General features: G+C 42.0%; 1 protein-coding gene across 1 annotated transcript in view; it reads left to right on the top strand.

Moving 5' to 3' along the window:
* The window catches only part of crb1 (crumbs cell polarity complex component 1), a gene marked incomplete at both ends in the record, with an annotated part of 156255 nt that overhangs the window by 95941 nt on the left and 41506 nt on the right, over positions 1-18808 (top strand). Inside the window, 3 exons of the mRNA XM_084311229.1 lie at positions 9844-10397; positions 13323-13488; positions 16218-17160. Coding sequence (XP_084167355.1) covers positions 9844-10397; positions 13323-13488; positions 16218-17160 — 1663 coding nt within the window. The remainder of the gene's footprint in view (positions 1-9843; positions 10398-13322; positions 13489-16217; positions 17161-18808) is intronic.

Here is an 18808-nt window from a genome sequence, read left to right as displayed (position 1 = left end):
TTCTCCCGTTAGCCGAAGCCAATGATGATGTGTCATCTCCCCTCCCCCACCCCTGGCCAGGGTGAGAGGGATGAGAGTCTCTGATGGTTCTTCTCTCCTGTGGGATTCGTTTCTTAGTCTGCCCTTACCCGGAACCACTGTTAGATTTATATGATCTTCGTCATAGCAACGACGGCCTCGCCCCTCTTCTGGTTGCCATGTGACACGCTGTCTTTGACCACAGCTATTTGACCCAGATCACTATAGCAACGGCAAAGTTGATATTATTCCCCCTCTGTGGTTACACTGCTCTGTGTCGCCAGCGCTGCTGTAGACACTGACCTTGATGTTGTGGCTATCAGCTGTTGATGTTAAACAGCACAGCCTCCTCTGCAACACCCTCTCTGACTGCCAGCTACTTTTGAGATCTATAGGCTCATCTCAGTAGACGCTGTCACCCACCGATATATATATACATTATATGCATATAGAGAAACATACTTGGTTTTTCAATTAATTAGGCTGTTGTTTGGCCGCTTACCATTTCACCTCTCTGCTCTGTTTCACCCAGTTGATAACGGCCCTCTGCCCAGTTTGACTGGAGACAGACACACATGCTAAAAATTATGATAATGGTATTACCCTCTTAAAGCTCATCTCTATATATCGGTTATAAACCAAATGAAAATCACCGATTTCCTTCACTTCCCCCTTTGATTCTAAATTAAACCTTTAAAATCATAAATCATTATTTGGTTTCGAAACGATTATACCGAAAATAGACTGTTGTTGATGCAAACCAACCTCATCTCTCGTGCACAAGAAATGAAGACGGCCCACGGTCAACCCAGTGATCTTGCTGTCTGATGTCTGTTTGCGCCTCCCTTCATGCACAAAGGGAACCGAAACAGACCACCGAAACCAACAACATCCAACGACTCATAACAATTAGGGCCCCTTCGTCTGCTCCCAATAATTCTATCTTGATGTTTTATTGTTTTTCCCCACCCATTGCAATATCCCCCTTATATACCTTTTTTTTATTTTTTTTTATTATTTTTTTGACAATACAAACATTAACAGTAAATATCTCAATAAATCACAGGAATATACGTTCCTGTTTTGAATCAATAAATGTAGGTTACAAGATATATACATAATCCTCATTATCCCCATTATACAATACAGTACATAATTATGCTCTTGCTCGTTCTTCTTCCCCCCCCTCAGGACCCCCCTTGGATAATCCATCCATTATTCGTTTCCAACCAGAGATTACAATTCATATGCTAACCTTTATTCTCTCCACCACTTCTAACCAGATTGCAATGCTGGCTTCATTGACACCTAAAATTCTTGCTGTAGATATCTCTAAATAAATCACATCGAGATGGGTAAGAACCCATACCTTCCGGCACATTTTGTCCGGTTGAATCCATCGTGATGCTATCAACTTTTTAGCAGCCATAAGACCGGACAAAACTAGTCTCTTTAGCTGTATAGTGGCTGCTAACTGTGAAACATCATTCAACAACAATACAGAAGGCATTACAGGTATGTTCAGAAATAAAAATTCTGATAATTGCGTAGTGACTTCTTCCCAGAATAACTTAACAGGGGGGCATTCCCAATACATATGCATAAATGTACCTATATCACCTCTTAGACACAAGGAGCATAAAGAGTCTTGTTTAAGCCCCATTCGGTTCAATCTTATAGGTGTCAGGTAAGTCCTATGAATATAATTAAGATGAATCTGTTGATGGTCCGGGTTGCGTGACGCTAGTCGAACGTTTGCCCAGACTTCTTGCCAATCAAAATCTACTTTCAAATCTGGTATATCCCTCCTCCAGACTGAGTCTAGGGGAAGGATTCCATACGAAGACGTTAGTAAGTGATGATAAAAGTCAGATACGAAGCCTCTCGATGTCTCCCTTTCATAGAAGAATTTGTGATATCTGTGGTGCTCAAGTGGTATCTTTAATGGGACTCCATGAGCCTTCAAATTTGCTAATAACTGTATATAGAAATAATAAGTGGAGCTAGTGAGGTTAAATTTGTTCTTAATTTCATGATAGCTACAGAAACCCCTTTCGTTGAATATATCTCCCAATGTATGTATGCCTTGCTTTTCCCATTTGGGATATCTGATAGGTCGTTGTGCAATAAGGAGTGCATTGTTATTAAATATGGGAGAATGGCTATGCCATTTGTGTTAGTTAGTGCATTTTTTCTGTGTGTCACGCCATATCCGAATCACATGTGTTATAAGAGGGCCAAATTTCAAGTCGCATTGCTTAATTGATAAATTGATGTATACTATATCCTGCAATCTATGTGGTGCCACTATGTTTTCTTCTAATGTTCTCCAGGATACAGATGCTTGAGGATCAAACCAGGTGTTCAGTGGTCTTAAAGAGTACGCTTTAAAATAGTGGTAGAAGTCTGGAAATGCTAGACCTCCGTCGGCTTTGTTTCTCTGTGCAGTGGATCTTTTTATTCGTGGAGGTTTGTTATTCCAAATAAATTTATATGCGGTGGAGTGTAATTTTTTCCAGTAATCAGCAGGAGGGGGTAACGGTAACATTTAGCTAAAGAAGTTGATTCTAGGTAAAACATCCATCTTAACTATTGATACTCGGGCCTGTACTGAATTTGTAAGTTTTGACCACCTGTCAAAGTCATTTGTGATCCTATCTAGAAGTCTTGTATAATTATATTTCACCGTTTGGCTTATAGTAGGGAATATTTCAACTCCAAGACATCTAAAATGTTCTACCATTGGTATATTTCCTGGAATGAATATTGCCTTCACAGATACATTAAGGAAGGCCGATTTTGGCCAGTTTATCCTAAATCCTGATAGATTGCCAAAATCATCAATCAACTTGAGAAGATGAGGCAGTGAGGTGGTAGGGTTTTGCATGAACAATATTTCGTCTGACCTGGCACCTTTCGATGCTACCATCTCCCCCCAATCTATACATCACATACATTGAAAAAACACCCCAAAACACCTGTTTTCTCTCAAAAGGGTCAAAGTGGGTATCAAACAGGAGGGAAGACTGTCAAGTTTTAAACTGTGGATACCAAACAGAGAAGGTAAAGACGACTTTGAACTGTTGAACAGTAATCCAGAACTATTTTATTGCACTGTAAAATATATATATTTTTTTATCTATTCTATTCGACAATTTTATTGCACTGCACTATTGCACTATTTTACTCTGTCTATTTTATCTTACTCTTTTTATTATTGTCTATTTAAAACGGAATCAAACCATAAACAAGGTGGCCTGTTGGGATGTTAGATCCTAATGTAAAAAACTGTGATTTTATATGTCTGCACGTTATGTGCTCATTTTATGCCTGTCTTTTTTCTGTTGTGAAGCACTTTGAGCTGCAGTTTCTGTATGAAAGGTGCTATACAAATAAAGTTTATTATTATTATTATTATTATTATTATTATTATTATTATTATTATTATTATTATTATTATTATTATTATTATTATTATTATTATTATTATTATTATTATTATTATCACTGGATGAGAAGTCCCCATATAGAAAAGGATTTTAAGAAACGTCAAAGGAAGGGCGGCTGGGTGGCACAGCGGACATTGTGCTCGTCACCAACGCAAGAGACACCGGGTTCGACTCCGGCTGTCTGCGTTGCCTCCGGCTTGGGCCAGTCGTCATACTAACTCAATTGGCAGAGTTAGCGGGTGGAAGTCGATGGGTGGTAATCTGGACGTTGTGGACAGCGACTCCTACAGGTCGGTTGGGGACGCCTGCACAGCACGACAGGAAATGGCGGGGGCAGTGTGAGCCTCCCACACGTTACACCTCGCCAATGAGAGGCCGCGCTGGCAGGTGAAAAGATGTGACAGGCTGCCTCCTCGTGTATCGGAGGGGACACGTGATGCAAGGCTTCTATCCTCCCTACAACCGGCCAGTGGGGGGCATATGCGAGCAACGTTCAAGACAGGGGAGGGGAGAATTGGCACAGCGGGTAATTGGGATGGGAGAACCTAGCTTGGCACAAATTAATGGAAGCGGATACAGATCAGATCCTTATCTGCTTCCATTAATTTGTGTTAAGCTAGGCTAGCTTGCAGTCGGATATCTTTCTACTGAACACACAGAGGGAATTGGAATCTATCTTCTTGTCAGTAAGTGCAGTTCCCATAATGTTGGCATGTTCCTTTAATTTATTCTGTATTTTGTATTTTATAAGAATTGTATAGTTTCTACCTTAATATATCATTACCTTAATATATCATTACCTTACTATATCGTTACCTTAATATATCATTACCTTATTAGTGTGGGTGACCTGGCGAAGCCAGGTTGCAACCCACACTATACATATCTATACTCTTTTTATTTATTTATTTATTCCACCGATTTTGCCAACAAACTCCTCCCAGAGCGTTCGCGCCCCATACACGTGAAAGGTATCAAAACGAGCGGCTTGCTCCAACTCGATATGCTATTCGAACTCGTAAAGTTTTACCGCACCGTCTGGCTACGAATTGACTTTAAACGGTAAAATTTCGGTCCCATTGGGAATGCATTGCAATTTAGAGTGTAGCAGCTGAAATAATCTTTTTCCCCCTACCTTGGGTGAATTGCGAGTGTGATCTCAATTTTGGACGTAGAAATAAAACAAACACATCAAAACGATGACACGGCTGTCAGCCCGCTCACAAAAGAAAAATAAATGGAATTGGACATTTCTATCTCAACTGACGACCATTTGTTTGAAGGTTCTCCCCCCCATTGACCGCCATGCAATCGCACTCTAGAAATCTATTTTTTTACACTATTTTTTAGCCTTCTGTTCCGATCGCCGAAGGAGTGCCGCAATATCGCACGAATGCCACAATGTCGCGCACAACCCTTCGCCTACTCGTTGTAGTGCTTCTGTGCGAGTCACAACGCTTCATCTCTTATAGTTTTCTTTTAATCAATGTGACAATGCAGTCATGCATCTGCCTCCATAGAAATGCATTGGATAGAAAATATGCAAGTCATAGTGATTGCTTCACCTGTGTGGCTCATGGCTCACTCATGATTGGTTCAGCTGTGTGGCTCGTGGCTGAGCTGCCAATGACCTCATCCACTTTAACCCATCATTGCCCATCACTGTGTTGCAGTACTGAATTGCTGGACAGCGCCCTCTGTCTTGCGGGTGTCATTGTACTCAGTAGGGATATCCTCTTTCATTTTTCATTGGTCCATGTTGACCACCTTTCATTGGTCGATGTTGACCACTCCCCCGATCCTTAGACCACGCCCCCTTAGGCCACACCCCCTCAGTGTATCTCTTGAACCGTTTGTCGTAGAGACTTGCGGATTGTGCCATTGGTCGATGTTGACCACCTTTCATTGGTCGATGTTGACCACTCCCCCGATCCTTAGACCACGCCCCCTTAGACCACACCCCCTCAGTGTATCTCTTGAACCGTTTGTCGTAGAGACTTGCGGATTGTGCCATTGTACTCGGTGTAATAGTGTAATAGTGTGTAATAGTGTAATAGTGTAATAGTGTAATAGTGTGTAATAGTGTAATAGTGTGTAATAGTGTAATAGTGTAATAGTGTGTAATAGTGTAATAGTGTGTAATAGTGTAATAGTGTGTAATAGTGTGTAATAGTGTAATAGTGTGTAATAGTGTAATATTGTGTAATAGTGTAATAGTGTGTAATAGTGTGTAATAGTGTGTAATAGTGTAATATTGTGTAATAGTGTAATAGTGTGTAATAGTGTAATAGTGTGTAATAGTGTGTAATAGTGTAATAGTGTGTAATAGTGTAATAGTGTAATAGTGTGTAATAGTGTAATAGTGTGTAATAGTGTAATAGTGTAATAGTGTGTAATAGTGTGTAATAGTGTGTAATAGTGTAATAGTGTGTAATAGTGTAATAGTGTGTAATAGTGTAATAGTGTGTAATAGTGTAATAGTGTGTAATAGTGTGTAATAGTGTGTAATAGTGTGTAATAGTGTAATAGTGTGTAATAGTGTGTAATAGTGTAATATTGTGTAATAGTGTAATAGTATAATAGTGTGTAATAGTGTAATAGTGTGTAATAGTGTGTAATAGTGTAATAGTGTGTAATAGTGTAATAGTGTGTAATAGTGTAATAGTGTGTAATAGTGTGTAATAGTGTAATATTGTGTAATATTGTGTAATAGTGTAATAGTGTAATAGTGTGTAATAGTGTAATAGTGTGTAATAGTGTAATAGTGTAATAGTGTGTAATAGTGTAATAGTGTGTAATAGTGTGTAATAGTGTAATAGTGTGTAATAGTGTAATAGTGTAATAGTGTGTAATAGTGTAATAGTGTGTAATAGTGTAATAGTGTGTAATAGTGTAATAGTGTAATAGTGTAATAGTGTGTAATAGTGTGTAATAGTGTAATAGTGTAATAGTGTGTAATAGTGTAATAGTGTGTAATAGTGTAATAGTGTAATAGTGTGTAATAGTGTGTAATAGTGTAATATTGTGTAATAGTGTAATAGTGTAATGGTGTGTAATAGTGTAATAGTGTAATAGTGTGTAATAGTGTGTAATAGTGTAATAGTGTAATAGTGTGTAATAGTGTAATAGTGTGTAATAGTGTAATAGTGTAGTGTGTAATAGTGTAATAGTGTGTAATAGTGTAATAGTGTGTAATAGTGTAATAGTGTAATAGTGTGTAATAGTGTAATAGTGTAATAGTGTGTAATAGTGTAATAGTGTAATAGTGTGTAATAGTGTAATAGTATGTAATAGTGTAATAGTGTGTAATAGTGTGTAATAGTGTAATAGTGTGTAATAGTGTAATAGTGTGTAATAGTGTAATAGTGTGTAATAGTGTAATAGTGTAATAGTGTGTAATAGTGTAATAGTGTAATAGTGTGTAATAGTGTAATAGTGTGTAATAGTGTAATAGTGTGTAATAGTGTAATAGTGTAATAGTGTAATAGTGTGTAATAGTGTAATAGTGTAATAGTGTGTAATAGTGTAATAGTGTAATAGTGTGTAATAGTGTAATAGTATGTAATAGTGTAATAGTGTGTAATAGTGTGTAATAGTGTAATAGTGTGTAATAGTGTAATAGTGTGTAATAGTGTAATAGTGTAATAGTGTGTAATAGTGTAATAGTGTGTAATAGTGTAATAGTGTGTAATAGTGTAATAGTGTAATAGTGTGTAATAGTGTGTAATAGTGTGTAATAGTGTGTAATAGTGTAATAGTGTGTAATAGTGTAATAGTGTGTAATAGTGTAATAGTGTGTAATAGTGTGTAATAGTGTAATAGTGTGTAATAGATCATTTAGTTTGATCTGCCACTTCTTGGACACATGGTGCCATGAGAAAGGGTGAGTATTAAATAATACAACACGAAAGGGAGTTTGTGTTATAGTTAATAAAATCACATCTGTAGTCATCTTCAAATGGTCTTTGTTGACCACTCCCCCGATCCTTAGGCCGCGCCCCCTTTTTGTATCCTTTGAACCGTTTGTCATAGAGACTCGCGAGAGACCCTCTCCCCCGTTGGCCGGCGGTGCACAGGCGTCACCCACACTTTCACAATTTCCCCCGCGCGGAATTGTCTAGTTAATTTCTACTATTCTATATTAGATTCCTGGTTGCCCAGACATGTGGCAGACTCTCTGAATTCCTTGTAAGAATCCTACATGTGGATTTAGACCATGTCAACATATTTTTTTTCTTTTTTTTTTTATCTACTTTTTCTCCCATTTAAAAATGTTCTCCCATCCCAATTTCGTATTGTCCAATTCTACCCTCCCCTGTCTCGAACGCTGTTAGGCCATGCCTCCCACTGGCCGGCTGCAATGTGGACGAAGCCTTGCATCAAGTGTCCCCTCCGGTACACGAGGAGGCAGCCGTCGCATCTTTTCAACTGCACAGCGCGATCTCTCAGCGGCGAGGGTCTGCGTGGGAGGGACACGCCGCACCCGTTGCTTCCTGATTCTGCTGCGCAGGCGCACCAACCGACCTGTAGGAGTCGCTGTCCACAACGTCCGATCCCCACCCACCAGCTTCCCACCCCTAACACTGCCAATTGCGTTAGTATGAACGACCAGCCAAGCTGGTAGCAATGCTGGCTCGAACCCAGCATCTCCTGCATTAGTGGCGAGCGCCTTGCCCACTGCGCCACTTAGTCGCCCTACCATGTCAACATCTTGTAAGATTTGCATACTTATTGTATACCAACCTCACTCAGTTTGCTAGTTGAACAGCATCTTGTGGTCTGGACATGCGAGAGGGCAGGAGAGGGAGCAGAGGTGAAGCTGGTCATGAGTCACGGCCGAGGAAAGGAATATCCTCTTATCTGAGAGGATTAACAGAGGAGGAAGAAGGCAGGAGGCCTTACGAAAAAGTACCGTGGTAGTTTGCTGGTGGTTTCAGTTTCACCATGGTACCGTCCATTGTAAGAATAATATTCTGGGCGGCTGAGTGGCGCAGTGGGCAAGGCGCCCGCCACTAACGCAGGGGATGCTGGTATCGAGTCCGGCTCTCTGCGTTGCTACCGGCTTGGCCGGCCGTCGTACTAACACAATTTGGCAGTGTTAGAGGGTGGGAAAGCCGGCGGGTGGGGATTGGACGTTGTGGACAGCGACTCCTACAGGTCGGTTGGTGCGCCTGTACAGCAGAATCAGGAAGTATCGGGGGCAGCGTGAGCCTCCCACGCGTTACTCCTTGCCACTGAGAGATCGCGCTGTTCAGGTGAAAAGATGCGACAGCTGCCTCCTCGTGTACCGGAGGGGACACGTGATGCAAGGCTGGATCAAAGTGGATAAAAAAGAAAAAGAAAAAATATTCTATGGCTATGGTAAAAGTCATGTATCGCCATGGTACGACTGTTGCACATAGATAATATGTCATGGGATAATCCAATTTACACCGTGATACCAATAGTAATATCATAGTAATATCATGGTATAATCTAGCCCCTTTCGTGACTGCGATGTGCAAGCCAGGGGCTTTGAATACAAGCCCCTGGCTTGCACATCGCAGTCACGAAAGGGGCTAGGTATAATCCAATTTAAACCATGATGCTGATGGTAATACCGTGGTAATATCAGTGTTTTGATGTTGTCTGCCATCATGGTTGTTTCCAAAGAATGATGGGAATACCATGGTACTTTTGGAAAGTGTTGTGCATTCTTAGAAAACAGCAGACAATTCTATAGACAGTGGAATAATAATCAGAAAACGAGTACATATAATCTGGACTGTATGAATATTTATTTCTGATCTCAGAAGTCTCAGGCGCATGTTGGTCACATGTTTTCCCAAAAGGGATATTAATAGCTTCCTGAGACATCAAAGCAGATTAGCGATTGTCGTGTCTTTGAAAGGGCACACATACACACAGTGGCATATATACACACAAACACACAAACACACACCACCCACGAGATATGGGAACATGTTGACAGTCTCTTATCTGAGATGTGAGGAATAAGATACCTGTACTGTATTATCAGTGTCCTGGCTGTGTCAGGGTGACCATCCCTCTGGGGAAAGAGCTAATGATGAGGATTTTTCACATTGTAGTTATAGGTGTATGCTTGTTCTAAAGTTACAGATCAAATTATTATCATTATTATTAGTCATCTTATTCAAATGATGAAACCATGGAATGATTGGGAGAAATTATAGTAGTTAAACCTAAATAAAAAAGCTGGATACCATATTCCTCTATTTTCCCCCTGGGCTGCAGTAATCTGCATCTTCTCATGTAAACATACCGATACTAGTACTCAAAATATATCTCAATCATAGATGTTGAATTTGCCCTCATGTACCTGATGATGCCACGGCCCTTTCTCCTTCTCTTGTAGAATATGTGATGGCACGGTTCGGAAGCGAGGATTCCCAGAGTTACGCCACTTTCACCATAACCGACGAGCCGGGTCACAACCTCACAGTCTCCCTCTTCCTGCGCACGCGGAGGCACGCTGGACTCCTACTGGTGCTCGCCAACAGCACCAGACAATACCTGCGCATATGGCTGGAGGAGGGCAGGGTCAAAGTTCAGCTCAACAACTTTGAGAGCCTGAAAGGGGAGAGCGCGATCAACAACGGCGACATCCACTTTGTCAGCGTAGTCGTGGCGCTGGAACGCATGGCGCTCTACGTCGCGGGCCAGAGGCAGGGCGACATCAGGGTCCGGAGGACGGTCAACACCCGGGCGGGGGATTTGGTCCACGTGGGGGGTCTTTCGGAGCAGAGGACGGCCTCTGCGTTCGGGGGATACTTTAAAGGCTGTATCCAGGATTTGAGGATCAATGATAGGAGACTGCAGTTCTTTGGGTTGGACACGTCAGTGAGGTCCTACCCTCTGGAATTCATGGCCAACATGACCTCCGGATGCCCTGGGGACAACTACTGCAGCGTGAGTGGACACCTGGGATGGGTTTACTCCTACAGTACATTTTTTTATTGAAATTATAACCTGAAATCTCAATGATTCTAAAATTCAAATGTATTTATTTTGTACAAATCCAAGAGAGCTAACTCAGGTCTCTATTACATAAATATATTGAAGGGGCACTCCACCAAAAAACAATGCTGATTTATTTTGCACATACATCTCACACGCATCCAAAAACGGTTGCACACTCATTCATTTAGTTTGACAGTTAGTGAGAGTAAATTAGTTTGAATAATGGCCACCAGTGAGGTACAGATCCAGCTCTTAAAGATCACACCTCTACTGCAAGGGAGCAGTATCATTAACGCCTCGTTAACAACACTGCCAGGTTAATGGTGCATGATTAACGCAGGAGCAGAGCAGAGCTCAGAGTCCTAAGAGCTGCATCTGTAGCAGTTCTTATAAGACAAGGTATTGCTATTTGTTCATCTACATCATTTCATGGTGTATTGAAAATGGGGGACCCTGATGTAAACAAGACGAAAGTCTCTCTCCGGTCTGCATCCCCTTAACAATTGTGTGTATTGAGCCGTACTGTATTGTACCCATTCTGCAATCTGTTAATAAAGTTTTCAATCAATCAATCAATCAATCAATCAATCAATGGAGCTGTAATTAACACAACACAAGGATTCAATGTCCCCAATGACATAAATGGTGTCCATATTCAAACAAATCTTCTCTCAGTAACTGTCAAACTAAATGAATGTGTGAAAAACTGAGTTTTTGGATGTGTGTGAGATTATTGTGCAAAATAAATCAGCATTGTTTTTTTTGGTGAAGTGTCCCTTGCATACAAAATAAATATTGTATTCATGTGACAGGACAAAAGAAATCTTCATTTATATGGTTAAGAAGCCTTTATTTTGCATGGCTTGTATGCAGTTTGCACCCTGTTTCCGGTTTCTACACTTAAAGGGATACTTGTAATTGTAATTTAGAATTTTTGTTGTTATTGTTCCTCATCAGAAACTCCTGTCACATTGTGGGAAATAGTTTCTACATTTTCCCTAAAATGGAATGTTAGCATTCATTCATCGTGGGGCACAGCTATCAGACAGCTTGGAGCTAGCCATGCCCCATGGTTTCAATGTGGAAGGCTAACAATGCTAACATTCCATTTTAGAGAAACTGAAGGACACATGTAGAAACCTGTCTATACAGTATGACATGTTGTCTGAAGATTCCCTTTAAGCTAATTCACAATTTCCTGTGTAGAAAAGGTTTGACCTTGGATTAAAGAATTTAAACTGGGATTGAAGCTTGGTCGAAGATAAACAATTTCCTTTAACACTTTGCATGCCACGCCCGAGATTATTTGGGTTATTACCCCCCGGGTTGAATGCCCAATCACGAGAATATTCGTTTGTTCTCTTTTTTATTAATTTTTTGCGATCTGAAATCATATTTCATCAACCGTGTCTACCGTTGGAAATTCAGCTACCTCAGGCGCTCAGATGTGAAAAAAGCGCCCCTATCGTCTCCCAGATGGTAATTCACCCTTTTGGATTGAACTCAATGAAAATGAATGAAAATAAAAAACCTGCACTCCACATTTTACTTCTCACTCCCGCAACCGGCGTCTACCAGCTTCATGCTGGACTCTCGGAGCAGCGGGGAATATGTGTTTTACAGTATACACAGTGGATCACTAAAAGGAGCGATTTTTTCGAATGGCGATCAGGAATTGGAATAATCCATTTGGATACTATCTGATCTCAGGTAAGGAATCTATGTTACCAGTCTAAGGATAATCAGACCCGTTTTCACGGATATATAAGCTTTTATGTGATTATGTGATATCGCTGTTTGACTGTGCACGCCGTCAGGAAATAGGAGACTCGATTTTCGGCTCGCCGCAAGAGCGTGCATGCGTACACATATACTATCGATAATCTAGCGTTTATTTGAAAACGATTCATAAATAGGCCGAAAAATTACAACGTTCTAGAATATTCCAGGAAAAGGCGATTATCAGGGAATCTCTTCTTTTTTCCGTGAAACCGAGTGCTTTTCAGAATGGTAGAAAACGGAAATGAACCGATAAAAAAACAATCTGCTACGACAATGTTGACTGGAAAATGAGTCTTTGATAAGCGACGGGCAGATTAGACACATAGCCATAATTTAAAACATAGATTAGGCGATATTAACGCTAACATTGAAGTGGCCCTGGGCATTCAAGGGACTAATAATGAATTAAACTTGGGCAGTGAAAGTGTTAACATGGATATAGATTACAAGGTACTTATTATAATTAAGACTCATGTCTCATCAGTCCCATTGGTTTCATATTGATGACGAGAAGGAGATATGATGCAGCCTGTGATAAAAGTAAGCCCCCACAGAACTAGAAGTGCATTGATGTGACATGTGATAAAAGTAAGCCCCCACAGAACTAGAAGTGCATTGATGTGACGTGATAAAAGTAAGCCCCCACAGAACTAGAAGTGCATTGATGTGACATGTGATAAAAGTCCCCACAGAACTAGAAGTACATTGATGTGACATGTGATAAAAGTAAGCCCCCACAGAACTAGAAGTGCATTGATGCAGCATGTGATAAAAGTAAGCCCCCACAGAACTAGAAGTGCATTGATGTGACGTGATAAAAGTAAGCCCCCACAGAACTAGAAGTGCATTGATGTGACATGTGATAAAAGTAAGCCCCCACAGAACTAGAAGTGCATTGATGTGACATGTGATAAAAGTAAGCCCCCACAGAACTAGAAGTGCATTGATGCAGCATGTGATAAAAGTAAGCCCCCACAGAACTAGAAGTGCATTGATGTGACATGTGATAAAAGTAAGCCCCCACAGAACTAGAAGTGAATTGATGCAGCACGTGATAAACGCAACGCCCTCTCTCTTGTCTTTTTTCTTCAGAGGAACCCGTGTTTGAACGGGGGGATGTGCTACTCCATGTGGGACGATTTCACCTGCACCTGCCCTGCCAACACAGCAGGGCGGCGCTGTGAGGAGGTCATGTGGTGCGATTTGTCACCCTGTCCATCAGACGCGGAGTGTCGGATCGTGAATCAGGGATATGAGTGTAAGTTTTGTCCCCGCTGAGGTGAGGGACCTGAGATAATAATAATAATAATAATAATAATAATAATAATAATAATAATAATAATAATAATAATAATAATAATAATAATAATAATAATTAATAATAATAATAATAATAATAATAATAAACATTATTTGTATAGCACCTTTCATACAAGAATTGCAGCCCAAAGTGCTTCACAGCAGTGACACAAAATAGACAGGCATAAAATTTGCATAACATTGGCATTATTATAGACGGGCATAACATGAGCAGAGAATTGATATTAAAACCTCCCTGAAAATGTGTAATAGATTTGTGTGATAAAAATCTATAAAAAAAGGACCCACTCACCTCCCCCACCTGAATTGGAAATTGTGCAAAATAAAAGCAATGCATAAAGTGCAGACATATAATGAGTATAAAAATAGACAGAATAAGAGCAGTGCAATAAAATATACATTAGCATAGAATAGACTAAATAGTGCAATAGTGCTGTGCAATAAGATAGTTCTCATCTCAGTACAACAATCACAGTCTGGATGAAATGAGTCCAAGCAGCAGAGTGTATTAAAAGGCTACGGTGAAGAGGTACGTTTTTAGCTTACTTTTGAGATCCTGCCTCCCTAAATGTCTATGTAGGTATGCCTCTCATGTCTTGGCTGTATTAACTCATTGACTGCCACGCTGTTTTCCCATCTTGGCGCCAGCGTTATTGACCATTTTCGCGATGTTTGTGGACCCATCGTGTGTTCTGTATTATAGCTATGGAGACAATAGTATGGCTCATTTGACAGGCATTGTTTATAGTGCAACACTGACGAACCAGTTAATTTCTACATACTTTAGTTTGTGCGCTATTCCACGCTAAACATCGCCCCTTTCCAAAATAATCCAGTATTTTTTTCTAGATCACGCGATATGACGTGTTATATGCATATGCCCAAATCTGCTGCATCGTTACCAAAAGCATGTTTTAGGTTCGGTAAAAGACGACGCTGTGATCGATACAAAAGCATGTTTTAGGTTCGGTAAAATAGACCTAGAATAGACCTTAATTTAGTCAGAAGGTACTCCAAAATTAATAATCCCAGTAATCCCATCGCGATCGCAATTATTCATGTTCAGTTCAGTTCAGTTCAGGTATTTTTTATTTCGGGCTTTGGACACATAACAACGGTCATTCCATAAATCGCCAACGTTTTACCAGCTGCTATTGCAGCATTGTCCAATTGTCCGAAAAGGGCTAGGGAGAAGCACTAGGCTTGTCGGGCCCTACCCCTGAAGACTTACGTTTAGTTTTTTTTTAATACTTTTTTTCATTTACATACATACATAGTACATACATATAGTACACATTACAGTACACACATATAGTACACATTACAGTACACATTACAGTATAGTATACCTGCAGTATATAATAGTATATTTAATAGTATATAGTACATAATAGGGCTGACCCCTATTAGTCCCCATCAGAGAGAGAGAGAGGGAGACACAGACAGGTCCGCACGAGTGTTGGGGATCAGAATGGGGATCAAAGGAAAAAGATCAAAAGATCTAAACCCGAGAAATCTCGGGTATGGCGCTCAACGGTTTGATTCGAAATCCGAGAAATGTCGGGTTTGACACAGAAAGAGTTAAGAGAACAGATCAAATCAAGACTATCTTTGGCTTTTTTTTGCTGTGACTTGGGTGGTAAACTCTTCAGTAGCTGGGCTGTCACTCTGAGCTGGGCTGTCACTCTGAGGTGTCACTCTGAGGTGTCACTCTGAGCTGGGCTGTCACTCTGAGCTTGGCTGTCACTCTGAGGTGTCATTCTGAGCTGTCACTGAGGTGGGCTAGGGGGGCAAAAATTCAGAACTGAACCCTTTAACGGTTACAAAGACATCTTGGCTTGACACAGATGCAGAAAAACACTCAAACAAACAGATGATTAACACAATACACTTTGCGAAGGGTTTAAAACGGCGAGGTGAGAGGTGAGAAGTCCTTTGAGTGCCAAGGGGTTTGTAAACATCCTATGAATGAATGAATGAATGAATGAATGAATGAATGAATGAATGAATGAATTAATGAAAACTTTATTTAACTGATTGCAGAATGGGTACAATACAGTACAGCTCAATACACACAATTGTTAAGGGGATGCAGACCAGAGAAAGACGTTTGTCTTGTTTACATCAGGGTCCCCCTAATCTTTGACTTTGCCAGTTACCGTCCTTTTCCGTGCCGTCATATAGACACAGTGTGACACAACGCAACACGCCTCCTCATCTACTGCCCTTAATCTGCCTAAAGCAGCATGTGCTCCGTGAAGCAGGATTGGCCAGAGGCCAGGTTATCCTTCTCTAGGATTAGCGATGATTTGCATGGTTGTCCGTCTGCTATGTGAGCCAGCCAAAGCGCCGCTGATTAGCTCTGAGTGGATTGAAACGCATGCTACTACATAATGGCAATGTGTGTCCAAGGCTTAAATTAAGAATGAAAATTTACTATTATTTCAACAGTTTTCTGAATGGTAAAATCACGGCGTTCACCCAGTTTTCTGATTCTATTTTGGGGCGGCAAAACCGGTCGATTGTCACGTAAGAACGTAAAAGAAAAAAAAAAGTTGCACTCAAAGAAGGAAGCTTAGATGCTAAAATGAAGGTAGTCTTGTCTAGTGTTTTATTTGGAGGAACTGCGGGTCTTAATGAATCAATGACTTATCTCCTCATTTTCAGGCTACTCTAATGCAACCTTCCTGGATGACAGCGGCGGTTTGTCCTACCGGGGAAACCATCGCATCTCCCGCAATCTAACCAGCCTCTTCCTCACCCTGCGCACGCGAAAGCGGCATGCGTCCATCCTGCACGCAGAGAAGGGCTCGGCGTCTGTTACGCTCTCCATCCAGGGTGGCCTGCTCTTCATGGAGCTGCAGAGCAACGTGGGCGAGGACGGAGAGGTGGAGGGGGAGGAGGAGAGGTTGTCCACGGTCAGCCTGAACAGTCAGAGGAGCGTGAGTGACGGAGAGTGGCACAGCGTCAGTCTCTTCATGGCAGCACCCTGGACCCAGACATCCAGGTGGACCCTGGTGCTGGATGACGACGTAGAGGAGGCCAGGACCTCCAGCAAGGAGGGGGGTAACCTGGACTTCCTCCGGCAGGAGGTGGACATCATGCTGGGGGGGCTGGAGCCCAAGGCCGGCTGGACCCTGGCCGGGTGCCTGGGCACGGTGGAGCTCGGAGGCATCGCCCTGCCTTACTTCAGCTCCTCCGAGGTCAACCTGCCGCGGGTGCAAGAGGAGCAGTTCATCCGCACATCGCTCTCCGCCCCGCGCGGCGGCTGCAGCGGGGGCCCCGCGTGCCATCCCAACCCCTGCCTGAACGGAGGGGAGTGCCAGGACCTCTTCAACCTCTTCAACTGCAGTTGCGCCGAGGGCTGGGCGGGGAGGCGCTGCGACTTCTTCACCGACACCTGTGCCTCCCGCCCCTGCGTCCACGGCAACTGCAGCGTGCGCGGACGGACATACGGGTGCGCCTGCGAGTTTGGCTACGCAGGCGTCGACTGTGAGGAGGAGGTGGACGTCTGTGAGCACCACCTCTGTGCCCACGGAGGCACCTGCCTGCACGGACCCGAGCGGTACGCCTGCCTCTGTGCCGAGAACTACACCGGGCCCTACTGCACGTACGTTCACTGAGTCGGTCCAAAGAATAGGCTACACTCTTAAAAAGAATGTGTCACTTTCAACACATCCATGTGCTCAGTGTTGCAGTCGAGTCAGTTTAAGTTTACGTTTATTTGGATCCCCATTAGCCACAGCAGTGCTGGGGCTATTCTTCCTGGGGTCCATAACACGTAAAATACAGTTACAGACTTATACACTCACAACATTCACATGTCATACAGACGATTAAAACAACAATAAAAACTCCTAATCAAATTCATAATACAATACAACAATATATACGCCTAATGAATTCATAATACAATGCAATAATACCTACTCATAATTAATTCCTAATACAATACAGCATAATATGCTATTTAGCATTTACATACATTATCTATGTTCATATCAGCCAATTATACAATCTTTTAATAATATATCCCTATCAGACACATACCTTTTCATCTACGTATATACCTATCTCTTTATCAGACGCATACATTTTCATTTACGTACACACTATCTATTAGGGAATGTCAATAGATAGTTTTAGTTAACTTGCGTCTCTAGTCTTAAGTCGGAGTCCAGGGCCCTCATTTATCAATAATGCGTAGAAAGTGTTCTATTTTCGTTCCTAAACACGGAATTTAGAATGTCTCTACGCACAGAAAAATCTGGATTTATCAACCGTGCTTGCACAGGTCGTAACACTCCGTGTTGATAAATACCAATGTTCTTACCGTCTAAGCTCGTGCATGATTGTAAGCATTTGCATACAGAACCGCCCCTACTTAACCATATATGGTAATTAAACACCCCCATGAAATGTGAAATAATGGACTAAGCGAACGATGAGCTTCCCTGAGAGCGAGATTGATCACGGAGGTCTAACCAACGAATTTAATGTATACAGCATTTTCCGTCGTGAACAATCTTATTTGGAAACATGACACACAGAATAATAGTATTTAGCTTTTTATTTGAAACAATATTTAATCGCGTTTGGAGGTGGGTGTTCTGCGTCTGTCCCCCCGTGCCAAACAAGCAGGCCAACTGTGCTCTAAATGGCTCGTGTGCGGCGCGGCGCGTGAGCCCGTTATAATTGCGCTCCTGTTGGGTCGTTCAGAGTCATTAACTATGGTTTCAGGGGGGCGGCTAGGTGGTGTAGTGGGCAAGGCGCTCGCCATCAATGCTGGAGACGCTGGGTTCGAATCCAGCTCTCGGCGTTGCTATCAGCTTGGCTGGTCGTTCACACTAACACAATTGGCAGTGTTAGGGGTGGGAAAGCTGATGGGTGGGTCCTGGGCGTTGTGGACAGCGACCCCTACAGTTCGGTCGGGGCGCCTGCACAGCGAGGGTAGGATCTGGAGGGAGGTAGTGTGACCTTCCACACGTTAAAACTCTCCCGGTGAGAATCTGCGCTGCCAGGCTGGCTGCCGGCTGGCTGCACATGCGTCGGAGGAAAGCATGTGACAGTCTCCGGCCTCCCGGACCAACAGTAGGGGGGAGTACGCAACAACCAGGAAGGGGGTTGGGAATTGGCATAACGACTAACAGTGGGATGGGAGAAAATCGAAAAAAAGGAGGAAAAAATAAATTATAATAAATAAATATGGTTTCAGTGGATAACCCCAAACACCTGCATTTAAGTGATATTTTAATTAC

The sequence above is a fragment of the Notolepis coatsorum genome (assembly GCF_963971535.1).
Source record: "Notolepis coatsorum genome assembly, chromosome: 3".
Lineage (NCBI taxonomy): Eukaryota > Metazoa > Chordata > Actinopteri > Aulopiformes > Paralepididae > Notolepis > Notolepis coatsorum.
The sequence above is the reverse complement of the archived record's forward strand: the minus strand, read 5'-3'. Positions and strand labels throughout refer to the sequence as shown.